The sequence below is a fragment of the Oncorhynchus mykiss genome, chromosome 4, assembly GCF_013265735.2.
Source record: "Oncorhynchus mykiss isolate Arlee chromosome 4, USDA_OmykA_1.1, whole genome shotgun sequence".
In the NCBI taxonomy this organism is placed as follows: Eukaryota; Metazoa; Chordata; class Actinopteri; order Salmoniformes; family Salmonidae; genus Oncorhynchus; species Oncorhynchus mykiss.
Genome location: NC_048568.1, coordinates 41,426,087 through 41,445,599, shown reverse-complemented (window position 1 = coordinate 41,445,599; position 19,513 = coordinate 41,426,087). Strand labels below are relative to the sequence as shown.

Below are 19,513 nucleotides of genomic sequence, written 5' to 3'. Positions count from 1 at the left end.
TAAGCTGTGCTTGCTAACATAATTGCAAAAGGGTTTTCTAATGATCAATTAGTCTTTTAAAATGATGAAGTTGGATTAGTTAACAACGTGCCATTGGAACACAGGAGTGATGGTTGAGAATAATGGGCCTCTGTACACCTATGTGGATATTCCATTACAAAAAATCTGCCGTTTCCAGCTACAATAATGTCTACACTGTATATCTGATCAATTTGATGTTATTTTAAATGAACAAAAATAGTGTTTTTCTTTAAAAAACAAGGACATTTCAATGTGACCCCAAACTTTTGAACAGTAGTGTATGTCTTTGGATACGGCAGCTAGTCTGTCCTTTCTCCTTTGTGTTATGATAATAATGCCCACTGTTTGTAGGAAGGGAAGGGAAGCCATTTTGTTTGTAGGAAGGGAAGGGAAGCCATTTTGTTTGTAGGAAGGAAAGGAAAGGAAACACAGTTTGTTTGTAGGAAGGAAGGAAACACAGTTTGTTTGTAGGAAGGAAAGGAAACTCAGTTTGTTTGTAGGAAGGAAGGAAACTCTGTAGGAAGGAAAGGAAACACAGTTTGTATGAAGGAAAGGAAACTCAGTTTGTTTATAGGAAGGGAAGGAAACTCAGATTGTTTGTAGGAAGGAAAGGAAACTCAGATTGTTTGTAGGAAGGAAAGGAAACTCAGTTTGTTTGTAGGAAGGAAAGGAAACTCCGTTTGTTTGTAGGAAGGAAAGGAAACTCAGTTTGTTTGTAGGAAGGAAGGAAACTCAGTTTGTTTGTAGGAAGGAAAGGAAACTCAGTTTGATTGTAGGAAGGGAAGGAAACTCAGTTTGTTTGTAGGAAGGGAAGGAAACTCAGTTTGTTTGTAGGAAGGAAATGAAACCCAGTTAGAAAACTGTAAAAGGAAACTCTAAATAACTCTAAACTGAACAAATCAAAAGAATGAAGAGGTTCAGATCCCAAAGTCTAGCATAGTATGTCCTCCTTAAAAAAGGATAGGGCCCTTCAGTTCAAGTGGTGTTAAGTGCTAGGCCACGTAGTTTGTTGATTAATACAAAAAGCCTGGATGGTAGTAGTCTAGTCCTCCACAGGTAGGCAGGCCGGCTGGCCCTAGTGTCCCAATGCAGATCACCTACGTGGGCCATTCCCCTCTCCTCTACTCCCAGGCTTCGGGCCTACTCCTGGCCTCCTCAGCTGCATTTGCAGGACTTGACGATCATGTTGGACAGCTGCTCTACTTTAGGGGTACGTCCAGAGTAGTAGAGAATGGTAAGAGGCTCCAGGTCCTGGGGAACGCAGCAGGGAGAGGCTGAAGCCTCTGGGTTCAGAGTGTTATACAGGCTCAGCAGCTATAAAGGAACAAGAAAGAGATGAGGGTATAAAATATACTTTTTTTGGTCTACCAGCCATTCAGATTTTTTACCAGCCAAAATATTTTTGGGGCATTTACATTTTTTCAACAAAGCACACAACAAAAAAACAGATGAACATTCTTTCTAATGTTTCTATCATAAATGTATTACCAGTAAGAAGTAAATGTGGTCTATTGAATAATTACATTTTTTTTGTGACCTGAGTCTTAACTAAAATATCACAGAGGAGACTAAATGTTCACCTGCCCCTTTAAGAGCGGGAGGTTACCGCGGTAACGTGACTTCAGTCATGTTTATACCTGTGAGATTGACTAGTAGAAACACTGTCTTCTCTTTTCTAGCAGTTGAAACTTAAGTATAGAAAAACAACCTTGCTTGTGAACAAAAATACATGTAAATAGCTAAGAAAAACAAGGACAAAGTCTCACTTCAGTAGACTTTAGTTTCAAGTAAATTAAACCTATATTTATGCCTGTGCGCAACACTTCTAAAAACAAATCTTTCACTCAGCTCTTCAGGTGCGCACAGCTCCCAGCCAGACAGTGTTTCAGCGTGAGGTGGGATAGGCTATATAGCATTTGTGATTTCGATTTTGTGCGATTAAATTTACCAGCTATGAAACAAAATGGCGGAAATACTTTGAAAACAGTTACTGCAGTGTTTATTGTTTTTACTGTAAACGTGATCATATTTCACTATTTTTATTCACAAACACAAGTGAAACGCTCGCACAGTGGAGCCCTGACTTCCCACCAACAAGGCTGGTGAAATAGACATCTTACCCGCCAAAATATACCCACAGGGGACAGGTGTTCATTTTAGGCTGTGAACCAGACATTTTGGTGTTTCTGATGTGGAAGCTGAAATGTGGATTAATGTGCAACTGTCCCGGTCTACGACTAAATTGCGTAAATAAATCAATCCTGGCAGATCTGAATTTTATTCTGGTTGAGTCCTGTGTATGACGAAATTTTGCTGAGTCTCACTGCTACCTTACATGGGGCTATTGAGCAGCTACCTAGCCTGTATTTTTTTGTCATTATAGCCTTGGCGCAAATAACCACATTTGCCCTCACCTGTGTGTGAGGTGTCAGAATGCCCTCACCTGTGTGTGTGTGTGTCTGGTGTCAGAATGCCCTCACACACAGGTGAGGGTGTGTGTGTCTGTGTGTGGTGTCAGAATGCCCTCACCTGTGTGTGTATGTGTGTTTCTGCGTGTGTGTTTGTGTGGTGTCAGAATGTCCTCACCTGTGGGTGTGTGTGTGTGTGTGTGTGTGTGTGTGTGTGTATGTGTTTGTGTTGTGTCAGAATGCCCTCACCTGTGTGTGTGTGTGTGTGGTGTCAGACTGCCCTCACCTGTGTGTGTGTGTGTGTGTGTGTGGTGTCAGACTGCCCTCACCTGTGTGTGTGTGTGTGTGTGTGTGTGTGTGTGTGTGTGGTGTCAGACTGCCCTCACCTGTGTGTGTGTGTGTGTGTGGTGTCAGACTGCCCTCACCTGTGTGTGTGTGTGTGTGTGTGTGTGTGGTGTCAGAATGCCCTCACCTGTGTGTGCGTGGTATCGGAGCTCCTCAGGTAAGGGCAGGGTCCAGAGCAGTAGTTAGCAAAGTATCCTTTAGGCTCGTGGATCCACTTCCAGTCCAGGTCCCGACGGAAGTCGATGTAGAGACGACGCACACAGCAGTTCTCCTCAACAGTGCTGGGAGGGAGAGGGGGGGGGCACAACAAACTACGGTGAATCACTCATACCTTCTCACTTATACAACAATGAGCTCGGTAGTCAACTGTGATAACTGTTCAGTTGCAACTCAACGATTTTCTTGTTCAGAACAACACAAAACTTTAGTTAGACTCAGTTGAAGTTTCAATTAAGTTATTAAAGTTTCTCGTCTTGATCAACCAACACGTGAATGGTTTCAGATTGCACGTATGGGAAAGGTTAGCTGGCTCATTGAACCTTCATCTGCTATTGTTGTTTTATGTTACAACAGATTTTTTACCATAAACCACTTCTAAGGCGCCTTTCAGGACATGACAACCGATAGGTGGAAACAGAAGTGCTAACAGTTTCCGTAAGGCTCCTTACGAGAAGCAGTAGTTGGTGTCCAGGGCCCGTTTGCGTCTGCGTGGCTGTGAGTCGAGGCGGTGAGGAGGGATCATCATGAGGATGAGGTGAGGCAGGTACGGCTCCTTCTGCTCCTTCTTCTTCTTCTTCTTCTTCTTCTTCAGACGACCCAGGTCCCAACGACCCAGCTCCTCATACTCCCCTTCCATACCTGTAGCAGAGAGACGTTACATATCAGCCAGTACATGTTACAGGGCAGACATTTTTGTATGTTTTCTCCGCTGCAGCAGAGAGAGAGAGGTCAAAAGGTCATTCATTACAATTACAACTTTATTATTTAGGATGCTTTCAAATTAGGACAACCGTAGACAATATAAGAAATACAATTTAAGGCATCAATTAAAAGGTGCAATTGAATTAAGAAACTACAAGTTCGCGGAAGCCACAGTTGTTAATTAACGTCAGGGCTAAACTATCTCTAGAATAGTTCCTTATATATTCCTTGATGGTCCTGTTAACCAGGTGGATGGCCTCGGGCTCAAACGAGGCCCTGCTCCTATTGGCGGAGCACTGCAGACAGGGAAGGCGACGTCCGTCAAGGGGGATCAGTTTGAACTGCGGGTTGAGGACGTCATAGGCCTCCTCACTTGGGGACTTTGTGTCTTATAAAGCCGTTTTAAAAATGTTTTTTTATTTTTTTATTTTTTTTGAATGTCAGTTCAATGTTCACTCTGTCAAAAGGAACACAGATGCAGCTCAAGAAGCTATCAGTATGTGGAGGCACAGAGCGAAACTTGCAGTTCATTTGCCAGTTATTGGATGGTGTAACAACAACAAAAAAGGACCACACGAAGATGATAATGTTATGCCTGCTGACCTTTGAACTTGACCTCCAGCACTTCGTTCACATTGTCGATGATGTCGCCGTTGGGGTTGAAGGTGTGGCAGGGGCAGTGTACGCTGATCTCCAGACCCAGGTTGGTCGCTGACAGGAGAGAGGCATCATGGGAAAGATAAGTCGTTTCATCATGTCAATCAGTTAGTGTTGAGTGATTAAATTATAATTTTTTAAATAAAACGAATTGACCGAAGTCGGTTCAATTATTTGAATTCCATTTAGTTCGTTTTTTCTTCTTCTGTGAGCTCAATGTGTAGTTTCCGTAGAGAGAAATCAGATCCAGCCTGAACTGTGTGATGTAGTAGGGAGTTGTAGTTTCTGTAGAGAGAAATCAGATCCAGCCTGAACTGTGTGATGTAGTAGGGAGTTGTAGTTTCTCTAGGAATAAATCAGATCCAGCCTGAACTGTGCGATGTAGTAGGGAGTTGTAGTTTCTCTAGGAATAAATTAGATCCAGCCTGAACTGTGTGATGTCGTAGGGAGTTGTAGTTTCTCTAGGAATAAATCAGATCCAGCCTGAACTGTGTGTTGTAGTAGGGAGTTGTAGTTTCTCTAGGAATAAATCAGATCCAGCCTTAACTGTGTGATGTAGTAGGGAGTTGTAGTTTCTCTAGGAATAAATCAGATCCAGCCTGAACTGTGTGATGTAGTAGGGAGTTGTAGTTTCTCTAGGAATGAATCAAATCCAGCCTGAACTGTGCAATGTGGTAGGGAGTTGTAGTTTCTCTAGGAATAAATCAAATCCAGCCTGAACTGTGCAATGTAGTAGGGAGTTGTAGTTTCCAACAGGCCAATATTCCACACTGAACAAAAATATAAAGGCAACCATGTAAAGGCCACTCTAAAATGTGCAGTTTTGTCACACAACAAAACGTCACAGACGTCTCAAGTTTGAGGAAACGAGCAATTGACATACTGACTGTAGGAATGTCCACCAAAGCAGTTGCCAGAGAATTTAATGTCAATTTCTCTACCATAAGCCGCCACCAACATTGTTTTAGAGAATTTGGCAGTACATTCAACTGGCCTCACAAAAGCAGACCAAGTGTAACCACGCCAGCCCAGGACCTCCACATCTGGCTTCTTCACCTGCAGGATCGTCAGACCAGCCACCCAGACATCTGATGAAACTGAGGAGTATTTCTGTCACATTGAAGGAGAACTATTGTAATAAAGCCCTTTTGTGGGTAAAAACGTATTCTGATTAGTCCCACCCACTTAGGAGCCAGGCGCACCCACTTGGGAGCCAGGCCCACCTACTTGGGAGCCAGGCCCACCCATGACTGCCCAGTCATGTGCCCAGTCATGTGAAATCTATAGATTAGGGCCAAATGAATCTATTTTCAATTGACTGATTTCCTTATATTAACTGTAACTCAATAAAATGGTTTGAAATTGTTACATGTTGCATTTATATATTTGTTCAGCATTCATTGTTTAGTTACATAAAATGTGTTAATTATTTACCATGACCAGAATGCATTGCATGGGAGCTTACTAAACTTGACATGGAGACAGGGAGAAGATGGAGAGAGATAGAAAGCAGTTGGATTACGAGCCTGAAAATACATGAAGAGATTGACAAGTGGTATTCAGCAGTCATAAAAGTATGCCTTATTTACTTTGAAGAACTACTAAAAAAAATAGTGATTTTGACAGACAGCGGCTCTATAGAGATGAGATGATGACTTGGGAACTAAATAATAAAGTCATCAAATAAAACTAATGTCATAAACACAACGGCTGACATTTTATATTAAGGTAATGTGAATAAATGATGGTTAATGAGTGATCAGCAGTAACGAACAGTCACTAGCATCATGGGACTTTTATTACAGTCACTAGCATCTTGGGACTTTTATTACAGTCACTAGCATCATGGGACTTTTATTACAGTCACTAGCATCATGGGACTTTTATTACAGTCACAAGCATCATGGGACTTTTATTACAGTCACTAGCATCATGGGACTTTTATTACAGTCACTAGCATCATGGGACTTTTATTACAGTCACTACCATCATGGGGACTTTTATTACAGTCACTAGCATCATGGGACTTTTATTACAGTCACTAGCATCATGGGACTTTTATTACAGTCACTAGCATCATGGGACTTTTATTACAGTCACAAGCATCATGGGACTTTTATTACAGTCACTAGCATCATGGGACTTTTATTACAGTCACTAGCATCATGGGACTTTTATTACAGTCACTAGCATCATGGGACTTTTATTCATGGTTTTATTTTGTGTTACAGCATTCAACCCATAATGCATTTCATGTATTATAATTTTTTGTATATTTTTTTCCTCTCTCGCTGAAACCCCAAACCGACCTCAAAATGCACTAAATTGCTCAACACTACAATCAATTAATGAATCAAACCCTCACCTCTGTACATCAACCACTCCCGTACCGTCTCTGTCACGTCGAAGGAGACCCATTCTGGCGTTCCCTTGGTCAGCACGTTCTTGGCTCCGATGTAGCGCTGCTTAGCTATGTGCTCGTCTGGTCTCAGGATCTGAAAACCAAAAAAAAGGGGGATTTACTGTATACGAACGATACAGAGTCACTACACTGATGCTGTTGCAACTAGAGGAGACGTTTTTAAGCAACTTTGTGAGAGTAAACATAAAGAAGCTCGACAATAAGGACTTCATTACTGCCATGACAACGTATGGCATCTCCTAGAGCAGAGGCTTTAGAGAGAGATGCTTCTAGAATGTCTGCGATACATTCAGTTTAATAAAACATTTAAAAAATGAAGTGAATCGGCATCCAAAAACAGACTCAATTAAAACACTCAAACAGTGGAGGCTCATCAGAGGAGGAAGAGGAGGACCATCCTCTTCAGTGAATTTCATACAAATAGTAAAACATAGAAAAAGAGTCTCCTTTTATCCTAGCGTTCCCCTGCCCCGTTCCCCTGCCCCGTTCCCCTTGCCCCGAGCCAGACCCTGTACACATTCTCCGGGCCTGGCGAGCTGGAGTTAGGGTCTGGCGGCTGCCCACCACCAAACCACAAGCTGGATATCATCTTCTCTCTCTCCTCTTCTTCAGTTGAAACTGAAGTTTGAAAAAAAAGGGGATGTGGAATACCAGGCAACATGTTTTTTATTGTCGACGTCAGTATGATAAACCTTTCTATGCTAAACTAAACTTTCTGGCCATATGAAAATGTAAAAAAGTCCACTACCGATCATGCTCCTTAGCAAAACAAAAGCTATTGAATTGTATATGTATATATTTTTAAATAATGTCTTGGAGGTGACGCTGTGTGTGAAGAGCACTGTGTCACCTCTACCAGGCCCCTCCCTCACACCTCAGAGCACTGTGTTACCTCTACCAGGCCCCTCCCTCACACCTCAGAGCACTGTGTTACCTCTACCAGGCCCCTCCCTCACACCTCAGAGCACTGTGTTACCTCTACTAGGCCCCTCCCTCACACCTCAGAACACTGTGTTACCTCTACCAGGCCCCTCCCTCACACCTCAGAGCACTGTGTTACCTCTACTAGGCCACTCCCTCACATATCATAGCACTGTGTTACCTCTACCAGGCCCCTCCCTCACATCTCATAGCACTGTGTTACCTCTACCAGGCCCCTCCCTCACATCTTAGAGCACTGTGTTACCTCTACTAGGCCACTCCCTCACACCTCAGAACACTGTGTTACCTCTACCAGGCCCCTCCCTCACACCTCAGAACACTGTGTTACCTCTACCAGGCCCCTCCCTCACACCTCAGAGCACTGTGTTACCTCTACCAGGCCCCTCCCTCACATCTCATAGCACTGTGTTACCTCTACCAGGCCCCTCCCTCACATCTCATAGCACTGTGTTACCTCTACCAGGCCCTCCCTCACACCTCAGAACACTGTGTTACCTCTACCAGGCCCCTCCCTCACATCTCATAGCACTGTGTTACCTCTACCAGGCCCCTCCCTCACATCTCATAGCACTGTGTTACCTCTACCAGGCCCCTCCCTCACATACTCTTTCACCCCCTGCTTAATTAAAGAGCAAGACTTCTAGCAGTATTAATTGACAACTGTTACATCCCAAATGGCACCCTAGTCACTTTACAGTACACTACCTTTTGATCAGGGCCAATAGGGATCTGGTCTAATGTAGTGCACTATATAGGGAATAGGGTACCATAGGGATCTGGTCTAAAGTAGTGCACTATATAGGGAATAGGGTGCCATAGGTATCTGGTCTAAAGTAGTGCACTATATAGGGAATAGGGTGTCATTTGGAACAGACATGATGACCTGGATGTTGGTTTGCAGGCCTTTGTGTTCCAAACCTTAAACTAGGAGGAAAGACTTATCATTGTCAAATCAAATTGTATTGGTCACATACACATGGTTAGCAGATGTTATTGGTCACATACACATGGTTAGCAGATGTTATTGGTCACATACACATGGTTAGCAGTTGTTATTGGTCACATACACATGGTTAGCAGATGTTAATGCGAGTGTAGGGAAATGCTTGTGATTCTAGTTCCGACAGTGCAGTAATATCTAACATGTAATCTAACATATTCACTACAACTACCTAGTACACACAAATGCAAAAGGATGAATAAGAATATGTACATATAAATATATGGATGAGTGATGGTACAGAACGGCATAGGCAAGATGCAGTAGATGGTATAGAATACAGTCTATACATACGAGATGAGTAATGTAGGCTATGTAGACATTATTAAAGTGGCATTATTTAAAGTCCATTTATTTAAGTGACCAGAGATTTGAGTCTGTATGTTGGCAGCAGCCTCTCTATGTTAGTGATGGCTGTTTAACAGTCTGATAGCCAGAGATTTGAGTCAGTATGTTGGCAGCAGCCTCTCTACGTTAATGATGGCTGTTTAACAGTCTGATAGCCAGAGATTTGAGTCAGTATGTTGGCAGCAGCCTCTCTATGTTAATGATGGCTGTTTAACAGTCTAATGGCCTTGAGATTTGAGTCTGTATGTTGGCAGCAGCCTCTCTATGTTAGTGGTGGCTGTTTAACAGTCTGATGGCCTTGAGATTTGAGTCAGTATGTTGGCAGCAGCCTCTCTATTGTAGTGATGGCTGTTTAACAGTCTGATGGCCTTGAGATAGAAGCTGTTTTTCAGTCTCTCGGTCCCAGCTTTGATGCACCTGTACTGACCTCGCCGTCTGGATGATAACGGGGTGAACAGGCTCGGAAGTGACCATCCCTGCCGGCTCCATCTTGTTGGCGCCGGGAGAGATGGTCCCCTCGCTTCAGGTCCTTAGAAAACTATGCAGTTATTTCTTGGGGGTCAGACGGAGTTAAAGATCTCTGAAGGACATGGAGAGACGGAGGGGTACCTTTACACACCTGGTAGAGCTCGACCCTCTGTTCGTTCCTATTGGCAGCAGAGTTTGGAACCCTGAGAGCACGGAACTCAGCTCGGAACAGGTTGGTGGAGTTCCTCTCCATGGCCGACACATTGAAACGGAAAACTTTGGAGGTGATGCCTTTAGGACAGTAGGGAAGGTCATCTGTAGGACACAGAGAAGAGACCTTTAGGACAGTAGGGAAGGTAATCTGTAGGACAGAGAGAAGAGACCTTTAGGATAGTAGAGAAGGTCATGTGGGGCAGGTTGTTGGAGACAGACAGTAGGGCAGGTTGTTGGAGACAGAGAGGAGACAGTGGGGCACGTTGTTGGAGTCAGAGAGGAGACAGTGGGGCAGGTTGTTAGAGACAGACAGTAGGGCAGGTTGTTGGAGACAGACAGTAGGGCAGGTTGTTGGAGACAGACAGTAGGGCAGGTTGTTGGAGACAGAGTGGAGACAGACAGTAGGGCAGGTTGTTGGAGACAGAGAGGAGACAGACAGTAGGGCAGGTTGTTGGAGACAGAGAGGAGACAGACAGTAGGGCAGGTTGTTGGAGACAGAGTGGAGACAGACAGTAGGGCAGGTTGTTGGAGACAGAGAGGAGACAGACAGTAGGGCAGGTTGTTGGAGACAGAGAGGAGACAGGCAGTAGGGCAGGTTGTTAGAGACAGAGAGGAGACAGACAGTAGGGCAGGTTGTTGGAGACAGACAGTAGGGCAGGTTGTTGGAGACAGAGAGGAGACGGACAGTAGGGCAGGTTGTTGGAGACAGACAGCAGGGCAGGTTGTGGGAGACAGACAGTAGGGCAGGTTGTTGGAGACAGAGAGGAGACAGGCAGTAGGGCAGGTTGTTGGAGACAGAGAGGAGACAGACAGTAGGGCAGGTTGTTGGAGACAGACAGTAGGGCAGGTTGTGACAGACAGTAGGGCAGTTTATTTGCAAGAAACAGGCATAGGGAGGACCGAGCTCAGTAATGCTTGCACACTGATGTTAATACTCTTAGCACCGTCGGGCTGGTCTTCTGTAAGAGAGAGGGAGACATTAGAAAGAGATCAGACATGCTCTCCCCTGCCCTGTAGTCTCCCCTACCCTGTAGTCTCCCCTCCCCTCCCCTGTAGTCTCCCCTGCCCTGTAGTCTCCCTCCCCTATAGTCTTCCCTGCCCTGTAGTCTCCCCTACCCTGTAGTCTCCACCTGCCCTGTAGTCTCCCTGCCCTGTAGTCTCTCCTACCCTGTAGTCTCCCCTGCCCTGTAGTCTCCCTGCCCTGTAGTCTCCCCTGCCCTGTAGTCTCCCCTCCCCTGCCCTGTAGTCTCCCCTGCCCTGTAGTCTCCCCTGCCCTGTAGTCTCCCTCCCCTGTAGTCTCCCTCCCCTGTAGTCTTCCTGCCCTGTAGTCTCCCCTCCCCTGTCCTGTAGTCTCCCCTGTCCTGTAGTCTCCCTGCCCTGTAGTCTCCCCTACCCTGTAGTCTCCCCTGCCCTGTAGTCTCCCCTCCCCTGCCCTGAAGTCCCCCCTACCCTGTATTCTCCCCTGCCCTGTAGTCTCCCTGCCCTGTAGTCTCCCCTGCCCTGTAGTCTCCCCTCCCCTGCCCTGTAGTCTTCCCTGCCCTGTAGTCTCCCCTCCCCTGCCCTGTAGTCTCCCCTACCCTGTAGTCTCCCCTGCCCTGTAGTCTCCCCTGCCCTGTAGTCTCCCCTACCCTGTAGTCTCCCCTACCCTGTAGTCTCCCCTGCCCTGTAGTCTCCCTACCCTGTAGTCTCCCCTACCCTGTAGTCTCCCTGCCCTGTAGTCTCCCTGCCCTGTAGTTTCCCTGCCCTGTAGTCTCCCCTACCCTGTAGTCTCCCTGCCCTGTAGTCTCCCTACCCTGTAGTCTCCCCTACCCTGTAGTCTCCCTGCCCTGTAGTCTCCCCTACCCAGTAGTCTCCCTGCCCTGTCCATCCCTTTCTTTCCCTTTAACTTCGTTTCATTTGCACCTTTCAGGGATTTGAGGCGATGCAGACGCAGAGAGAGAGAGAGAAAGAGAGACAGAGAGAGAGAGAGAAAGAGAGACAGAGAGAAAGAGAGACAGAGAGAGAGAGAGAAAGAGAGACAGAGAGAGAGAGAGGAGTCAGAATGAGAGACAACGATAGAGAGAGAGAGACAGAGACAGAGAGAAAGAGAGACAACGATAGAGAGAGAGAGACAGAGACAGAGTTAGAGACCTATGCTCCATCCCAAATGGAACCCTATTCCCTACCTTTGATGAGAGTCTAGTTGTGCACTGTTTTGGGTTCTTTTTGCTGTATCTGTCCAGCAGCTAGGTCTTGACCGCAGTACTTTATGAGAAATACGCCTCTCTGCAAACACAGGAAGCCAGTCCTCTCACTCTCACCTCCCTCTAAAACACTTATTCTGGTGTGACTGACAGTTACTCTGGTCTGAGGAAGTAGTTGAGGTCTGGTCTGAAGTAGGAGGGGTCTGCTCTGAAGTAGGGGGGGTCTGGTCTGAAGTAGGAGGGGTCTGGTCTGAAGTAGAAGGGGTCTGAAGTAGGAGGGGTCTGGTCTGAAGTAGTAGGTGTCTGGTCTGAAGTAGGAGGGGTCTGGTCTGAAGTAGAAGGGGTCTGAAGTAGGAGGGGTCTGGTCTGAAGTGGGAGGGGTCTGCTCTGAAGTATGAGGGGTCTGGTCTGAAGTAGAAGGTGTCTGGTCTGAAGTAGGAGGGGTCTGGTATGAAGTGGGAGGGGTTTGGTCTGAAGTAGGAGGGGTCTGGTCTGAAGTAGGAGGGGTCTGGTCTGAAGTAGGAAGGGTCTGGTCTGAAGTAGGAGGGGTCTGGTCTGAAGTAGGAGGGGTCTGGTCTGAAGTAGGAAGGGGCTGGTCTGAAGTAGGAAGGGTCTGGTCTGAAGTAGGAGGGGTCTGGTCTGAAGTAGGAGGGGTCTGGTCTGAAGTAGGAGGGGTCTGGTCTGAAGTAGGAGGGGTCTGGTCTGAAGTAGGAGGTGTCTGGTCTGAAGTAGAAAAGGCTTTGAATAGATCTCGTCAGGTGGAAAGCATCAAGGGTCAAGGGATATAACTTCAAAGATTCTCTTTATATGAGGAAGTTTGTGCACCTGGTGAAGTTCATCTGGCAAAGGGAGGTTCATCATAACACTAATATAATGTCATCATGATATGTGCTCTCTTTATTTCCACAATCAGGGGTACCAGATTTGCCAATGGCACCACAGTGTCAAGAAAATGTATGTGAACCCTTTGGAATTACCTGGATTTCTGCATAAATTTGACATAACATTTGATCTGATCTAAGTCACAACAATAGACAAACACAATGTGCTTAAACTAATAACACACAATTATTTATTTTTGTTTGTCTATATTGAATACATCATTTAAACATTCAAAGTGTAGGTTGGAAAAATGTATGTGAACCCCCTAATGGCTAATTACTTTTTTAATTGGAGTCAGGAGTCAACCAACCTGGAGTCTAATCAATAGGATGAGATTGAAGATGTTGATTAAAGCTGCCTTGCACTATAAAAAAAACACTCACAAAATGTGTGTTTGCTATTCACAAGAAGCATTGCCTGATGTGAACCATGCCTCCAACAAAAGAGATCTCAGAAGACGTACAATTAAGAATTGTTGCCTTGCATAAAGCTGGACAGGGTTACAAAAGTATCTCTAAAAGCCTTGATGTTCATCAGTCCACGGTAAGACAAATTGTCTATAAATGGAGAAAGTTCAGCACTGTTGCTACTCTCCCTAGGAGTGGCTGTCCTGCAAAGATGACTGCAAGAGCTGCAATGAGGTTAAGAAGAATCCTAGAGTGTCAGCTAAAGACTTACAGAAATCTCTGAAACATGCTGACATCTCTGTTGAGTCTACGATACGTAAAACACTAAACAAGAATGGTGTTCATGGGAGGACACCACGGAAGAAGCCACTGCTGTCCAAAAAAAACATTGCTGCACGTCTGAAGTTTGCAAAAGACCACCTGGATGTTCCACAGCACTTCTAGCAAAATATTTTGTGGATAGATGAAACTAAATTTGAGTTGTTTGGAAGGAACACACAACACTATGTGTGGGAAAAAAAGGCAAAGCACACCAACATCAAAACATCATCCCAACTGTAAAGTCTGGTGGAGGGAGCATCATGGTTTGGGGCTGCTTTGCTGCCTCAGGGCCTGAACAGCTTGCTATCATCGATGGAAAAATGAATTCCCAAGTTTATCAAGACATGTTGAACGTGAATGTAAGGTCATCTGTCTGCTAATTGAAGCTCAACAGAAGTTGGGTGATGCAACAGGACAACAACCCAAAAGACACAAGTAAATCAACAACAGAATGGCTTCAACAGAAGAAAATACACCTTCTGGAGTGGCCCAGTCAGAGTCTTGACCTCAACCTCATTGAGATGCTGTGGCATGACCTTAAGAGAGCGGTTCACACCAGACATCCCAAGAATATTGCTGAACTGAAACAGTTTTGTAAAGAGGAATGTTCCAAAATTCCTCCGGACCGTTGTGCAGGTCTGATCTGCAACTACAGAAAACGTTTGGTTGAGGTTATTGCTGCCAAAAGAAGATCAACCAGTTATTAAATCCAAAGGTTCACATACTTTTCCCACCCTGCACTGTGAATGTTTACACGGTGTGTTCAATAAAGACATGGAAAAATATAATTGTTTGTCTGTTATTAGTTTAAGCAGACTGTGTTTGTCTATTTGTTGTGACCTAGACGAATATCAGATAAAGGTTTATGACCAATTTTTCCAGGTCATTCTAAAAGGTTCACATACTTGTTTTTCTTCCCACTGTATAACAATGTTGAACCGGTGTTTTCTTGAGTAATTCAAGTCACTAGAAATGATCAGGTGTAAAGACAGTCAAGACAGCCTTCCTGGCATTGGAAGGCATTTACAAAAAAACTGGGGTCTCTTCCTCTCTGGCGTAAGTGGACTTCTAAAAGTCTGTAGCCAGCTGAGGGAAAGGGCAATGTGCACAACAGGTAACATATAGAAAAACCATCCTCCGTGTTTGCTGCTGGCTCCGTCCAGAAAGCAGCATATGCTGAAGTCATTAGTCCCCATTGGGGTGAATACTGTATATGCATGTGTAACAGTATAACTTTAGACCGTCCCCTCGCCCATACCCGGGCGCGAACCAGGGACCCTCTGCACACAGACAACAACAGTCACCCACGAAGCATCGTTACCCATCGCTCCACAAAAGCCGCGGCTCTTGTAGAGCAAGTGGAACCAACTACTTCAAGGTCTCAGAGCGAGTGACGTCACCGATGGAAACGCTATTTAGCGCGAACCACCGCTAACTAAGCTAGCCGTTTCACATCCGTTACACATGATGACGCTATTGACAACTGAACCTGCTCTTTTAAAGCTCTCTTTTACATTTTGCACTGTTTTTAACTTTCATTTATAGTTAGTTATGTTGTGTTGTATCTCATGTATATGCAGCACTCTTGGTCAGAGCTGGAAAAAAAAGAAATGCAAATCTCAACGTGTGACCTCTGGTTAAATAAAGAACCACAACAAGATTATGTGAATCTCTTGCATTTCGGTGCGTTTGACAATCGTCTTTTCATACAGAGTACGAGATCAATGCGAATATTCAGTCAAATCTAAACTTCAACCTATACTGTTACAGATAACTATTGTCACTTTTTTTCTTCTATACACTATAAGGGATAATAGTTTATTAGGATGAGCCAAGTGGCTAAAGAGGAAGATCGTCAATCGATGTCGATCGAGATCATTAAGGTAAGTTTGACCTTTGACCCCCCAGGGAAATACTGCAACGGTATAGAGCTTTTGTAAACAAGAGGAATGGAGTAAAATGGGAGTAGGGTGTAGATGCCTCTAGACACCGATCTTGGGTCAGTTTTGCATTTTAGTCGCCCTCCCCCACCCACTAATTGTTAAAGTTAGGATTTAAGGGATGGGAATCTGATCCTAGATTTGTCCCTAGAGGAACCTTCACCCTGGAGCCTCCTCAATATGCATCACTCATTATGTTTGTTTACATTGTGTTTTTAACTGGGCTTCAGGATGTAGTAGGAGCGAAAGGCAGCAATCTGTCCATGTTGTGTTGCTTTTTGGTCGGGAGCACTTTATATGGAGGGGGGGGGGCATTTTACTACAACACTTTTCAAAAGGGACCACGATGCAATGGGCTTTGCGTCGACCCAAAAGACCTTCTTCAAATTCTTCCACACTTAAAAACACTAACCCTCCCCCACACCTCTCTTACCCCCCTCCTTCCCTCTCCACCCACTCCCTCTCTTTCTACCCACCCACCTCTCTATCCCCCCCCCCCACACACACCTCTCTACCCCCCTCCTTCCCTCTCCACCCACTCCCTCTCTTTCTACCCACCCACCTCTCTACCCCCCCCCACACCTCTCTACCCCCCCCACACCACTCTACCCCCCTCCTTCCCTCTCCACCCATTCCCTCTCTTTCTACCCACCCACACCTCTCTACCCCTCTCCTTCCCTCTCCACCCACTCTCTCTCTTTCTACCCACCCACCTCTCTACCCCCCCCACACCTCTCTACCCCCCTCCTTCCCTCTCCACCCACTCCCTCTCTTTCTACCCACCCACCTCTCTACCCCCCCCCCCCCACACACACACCTCTCTTCCCTGTCACCTCTCTTCTCAGAAATTGTTACTCAGACCTCACAGACAATGTGTGGTGGGGAGTGGATGTCTATAAAGGTGATAATTAGGTGAGATAGGGAAAGAGAGAGAGAGTGTGGTGGGGAGATGTCTATAAAGGTGATAATTAGGTGAGATAGGGAAAGAGAGAGTGTGGTGGGGAGATGTCTATAAAGGTGATAATTAGGTGAGATAGGGAAAGAGAGATAGAGTGTGGTGGGGAGATGTCTATAAAGGTGATAATTAGGCGAGATAGGGAAAGGGAGATAGAGTGTGGTGGGGAGATGTCTATAAAGGTGATAATTAGGTGAGATAGGGAAAGAGAGATAGAGTGTGGTGGGGAGATGTCTATAAAGGTGATAATTAGGTGAGATAGGGAAAGAGAGATAGAGTGTGGTGGGGAGTGGATGTCTATAAAGGTGATAATTAGGTGAGATAGGGAAAGAGAGATAGAGTGTGGTGGGGAGTGGCTCTCTGACTAAGGAGTGGAAGAGGTCCTTCCATCTGCTAACTGTTTCTTTCTCCATGTTAACTTTCACTGTCCTTCCCTCAGCTAAGTTTTCCTGTCTCCATGTTAACTTTTCCTATCTCCCCTCAGCAAGGCTTCCCCTTCCCTTCCCCAGCCCTGTTCCAATCAGCTTGGGCAGATGTCCCTCTCATTTGGGCCTGGCTGAAACTAAAACGGACACATCTGGTGAGAGGGACTGGGTCCATGGGGAAAAAGAGGGAGGGAAGAGGAAGAGTGAGGAAGGAGGAGTAGGAACGACTACACAAAACTCGAGTCTTCTGGATTGAAATAGGTTGGGGGAAAGAGCTGAGGCAACTTCCAGGTTCATCCACAACACAGCTTCTACTAGTCCCACATCTCACTGAAGTCCTAGACACGTTCCTGAATATGGCCAATAAAGTGAACAGAAGTTAGCACATCTAAGGAGATCTTAAACAGATCGTTTCTGACACATTCCATCTGGGTACTCACAGGGTTCCATCTGGGTACTCACAGGGTTCCATCTGGGTACTCACAGGGTTCCATCTGGGTACTCACAGGGTTTCCCAAACTCAGTCCTCATGACCTCAATGAGGTGCACGTTTTTTTGGGGGGGGCACCCATTGGGGTCCCGAGGACCGAGTTTGGGAAACTCTGGTCTACTGTATGTTATCCACACACTCCATATATGTAATATACAGAGTTGATTGGTTCCTATCCGTTGTCAACTATCAACTATGTAAAGCCCAGATAGGACCCATCATTGTCATGACAAATAGATAAACCACTAATTGTATGATCTTCACTCAGGTAACAGCCCTCCCTCTTGTGATCACGTGGAAGTTTTCAAAATTACGCATTTGGCACGCTCTCTATTCATTGATCTCGTGCGTAATGGAGCGCCCAACTACCATCAAAAAGAGTTTCACAAAAAATAACAATAGAAAATAGCTTTTCAACCAAAAGAGCATTAAGATGAATATAACATAACACGACTTAGCCTACTATTTTCTGGCGGTCCCTGGACCATGTTGAATTTGTATATCTCTTTGGCATAATATTCGGTCTCCGTGTTGTCTTGGCCACAACTTTGCTGCTGGTCTCTCCCCAACTCCTCAAGCAGCTCCCGGGTACTGTTATACAACGACTGGATCTGGTAGGAGACCTGACTGGGTCCCAGGGAGTGTGGCGGGCTGGTCAACCGGAGCTTACTCAGTATCTGTCCCCGTATCGCCTCGAACCTCTTCCGCTTCACGTGATCGATATCCACCGTGGCGCAGGTTGACAGAGAAAGACTGGTAGTCGTGTAGTTTAGGAGAAGGACCAACAGAAGAGCTTTACCGAGATACATGTTTCTGTTGCTCAATGATGCATTTGGTTCGTGAAGCACTTAGGTAAACAAATGTAGTCTAATAACGGATTCACACCGGTGACTATTTCCCAAGGTTCCTTAAGCGTAAAAGTATGTTTAAACGTTCAAAATCAACTTCATAGCAATTTACAAAAACTATTTTCTCGCACTTTCATTTGGCTTCTTCATACACGTATGGTCTCTCCCGATGAAATCCATTTCGCTGGTTTGTGATCCATAGAAATCCAGGTGTGTATTCAGCCATCAGACATCTATCGCCCAGCCGTTCCAAATGAATCAAATCCCAAGCGCGGGCCAAACTAAAATCTACTCAGTGCAATAACTCAATCTCAATCGTCATTCTAGTAACTGAACGCATACCGCCTATTGACTTGTCTTTCTCATTCTTCTATTTAACCCTTGTCGTTCACTTAGGTCGCCCGACTCGCCCCACAACTGCGCATCCTTCCTTTTTTGTATTTGTATTTGTCATGAACAACTTCGTGCCACTGACCCGCACGCACCTTCTCCGAACAGTGCCCGGCTAACGTCACGTTGCAGAGCTGTGCGCCCTCCAGCACGGGCTCACGTTTGTTTTATACCGACGGCTGTGACGTTTTGATGGAGGAAGGACCACGGGTTATCTATCCCATATGACCATAACTCTATTCTGTGTAGAAGTTCTCAAATCTCAAAATATAACCTATTATCAGTTCAATACAATGTGTCATATCATATGTAATTCTAACCGTTTATCATATTTTATATTTGTTTTAATAGTTTAAAGTGATACATTTTAGTTGTATGACTTTATTATTACTTCAAATCAAATTGTATTTGTCACATACACATGGTTAGCAGATGTTAATGCGAGTGTAGTGAAATGCTTCTGTTTCTAGTTCCGACAATGCAGTAATAACCAACGAGTAATCTAAGGATCGAAATAGGCTACAATGTTGCTTGTAGGCTACTTTGATAGCGTACAATGAATTACTCTTGAGGTGATTTTTATTGATCTGGTTGCGTTAATCACTGTTGTTAGAGGAAAATGGTAGAACATCGGCGTCAGTAATCAATTAACTTGGTAACGAAGGTGGACCGATCAACTGCTGCTATTGTCCTTTTCAAATAGACAGTCCTCCCTCTAGTGGAACATCAAAGGTATTGTAAATTGAAACATGTCTGACACAAACCAGACACCAAGCATGTGCCTGCTATCCCATCCCTGTCATATCCTTATCGCTGCTCACAATAGTACTTCACCGAGAAGCATTTAGTTCATTTCTAGATAAATTAGTAAACGATACACCATCGTTTGCACCATCGAGGATAGATGGACTTGTTCCATATCAGCTG

The 19,513-nt window shown here is 45.1% G+C and overlaps 1 protein-coding gene across 1 annotated transcript; it reads right to left on the bottom strand.

The window, feature by feature from the left end:
• Positions 1-331: 331 nt before the first annotated feature.
• Positions 332-18,720, bottom strand: LOC110522636 (transforming growth factor beta-3 proprotein). The gene is made up of 7 exons (XM_021601101.2): positions 17,812-18,720; positions 9,684-9,847; positions 6,718-6,847; positions 4,299-4,406; positions 3,443-3,632; positions 2,902-3,055; positions 332-1,335 (listed from the first exon to the last, which is right to left on the bottom strand). The coding sequence occupies exons 1-7, from the start codon at positions 18,155-18,157 to the stop codon at positions 1,177-1,179; spliced, it is 1,251 nt and encodes a 416-aa protein (XP_021456776.1). The 5' UTR covers positions 18,158-18,720; the 3' UTR covers positions 332-1,176.
• Between the last annotated feature and the right edge of the window lie 793 nt (positions 18,721-19,513).

Coding starts and splice junctions, on each gene's coding strand:
- LOC110522636 (XM_021601101.2), bottom strand. CDS start 18,157: ATGTATCTCGGTAAAGCTCTTCTGTTGGTCCTTCTCCTAAACTACACG. Junction 9,848..17,811: donor CCAGGGACCGCCAGAAAATA/GTAGGCTAAGTC, acceptor TGTGTCCTACAG/ATGACCTTCCCTACTGTCCT. Junction 1,336..2,901: donor CCGATACCACGCACACACAG/GTGAGGGCATTC, acceptor GTTCCTTTATAG/CTGCTGAGCCTGTATAACAC.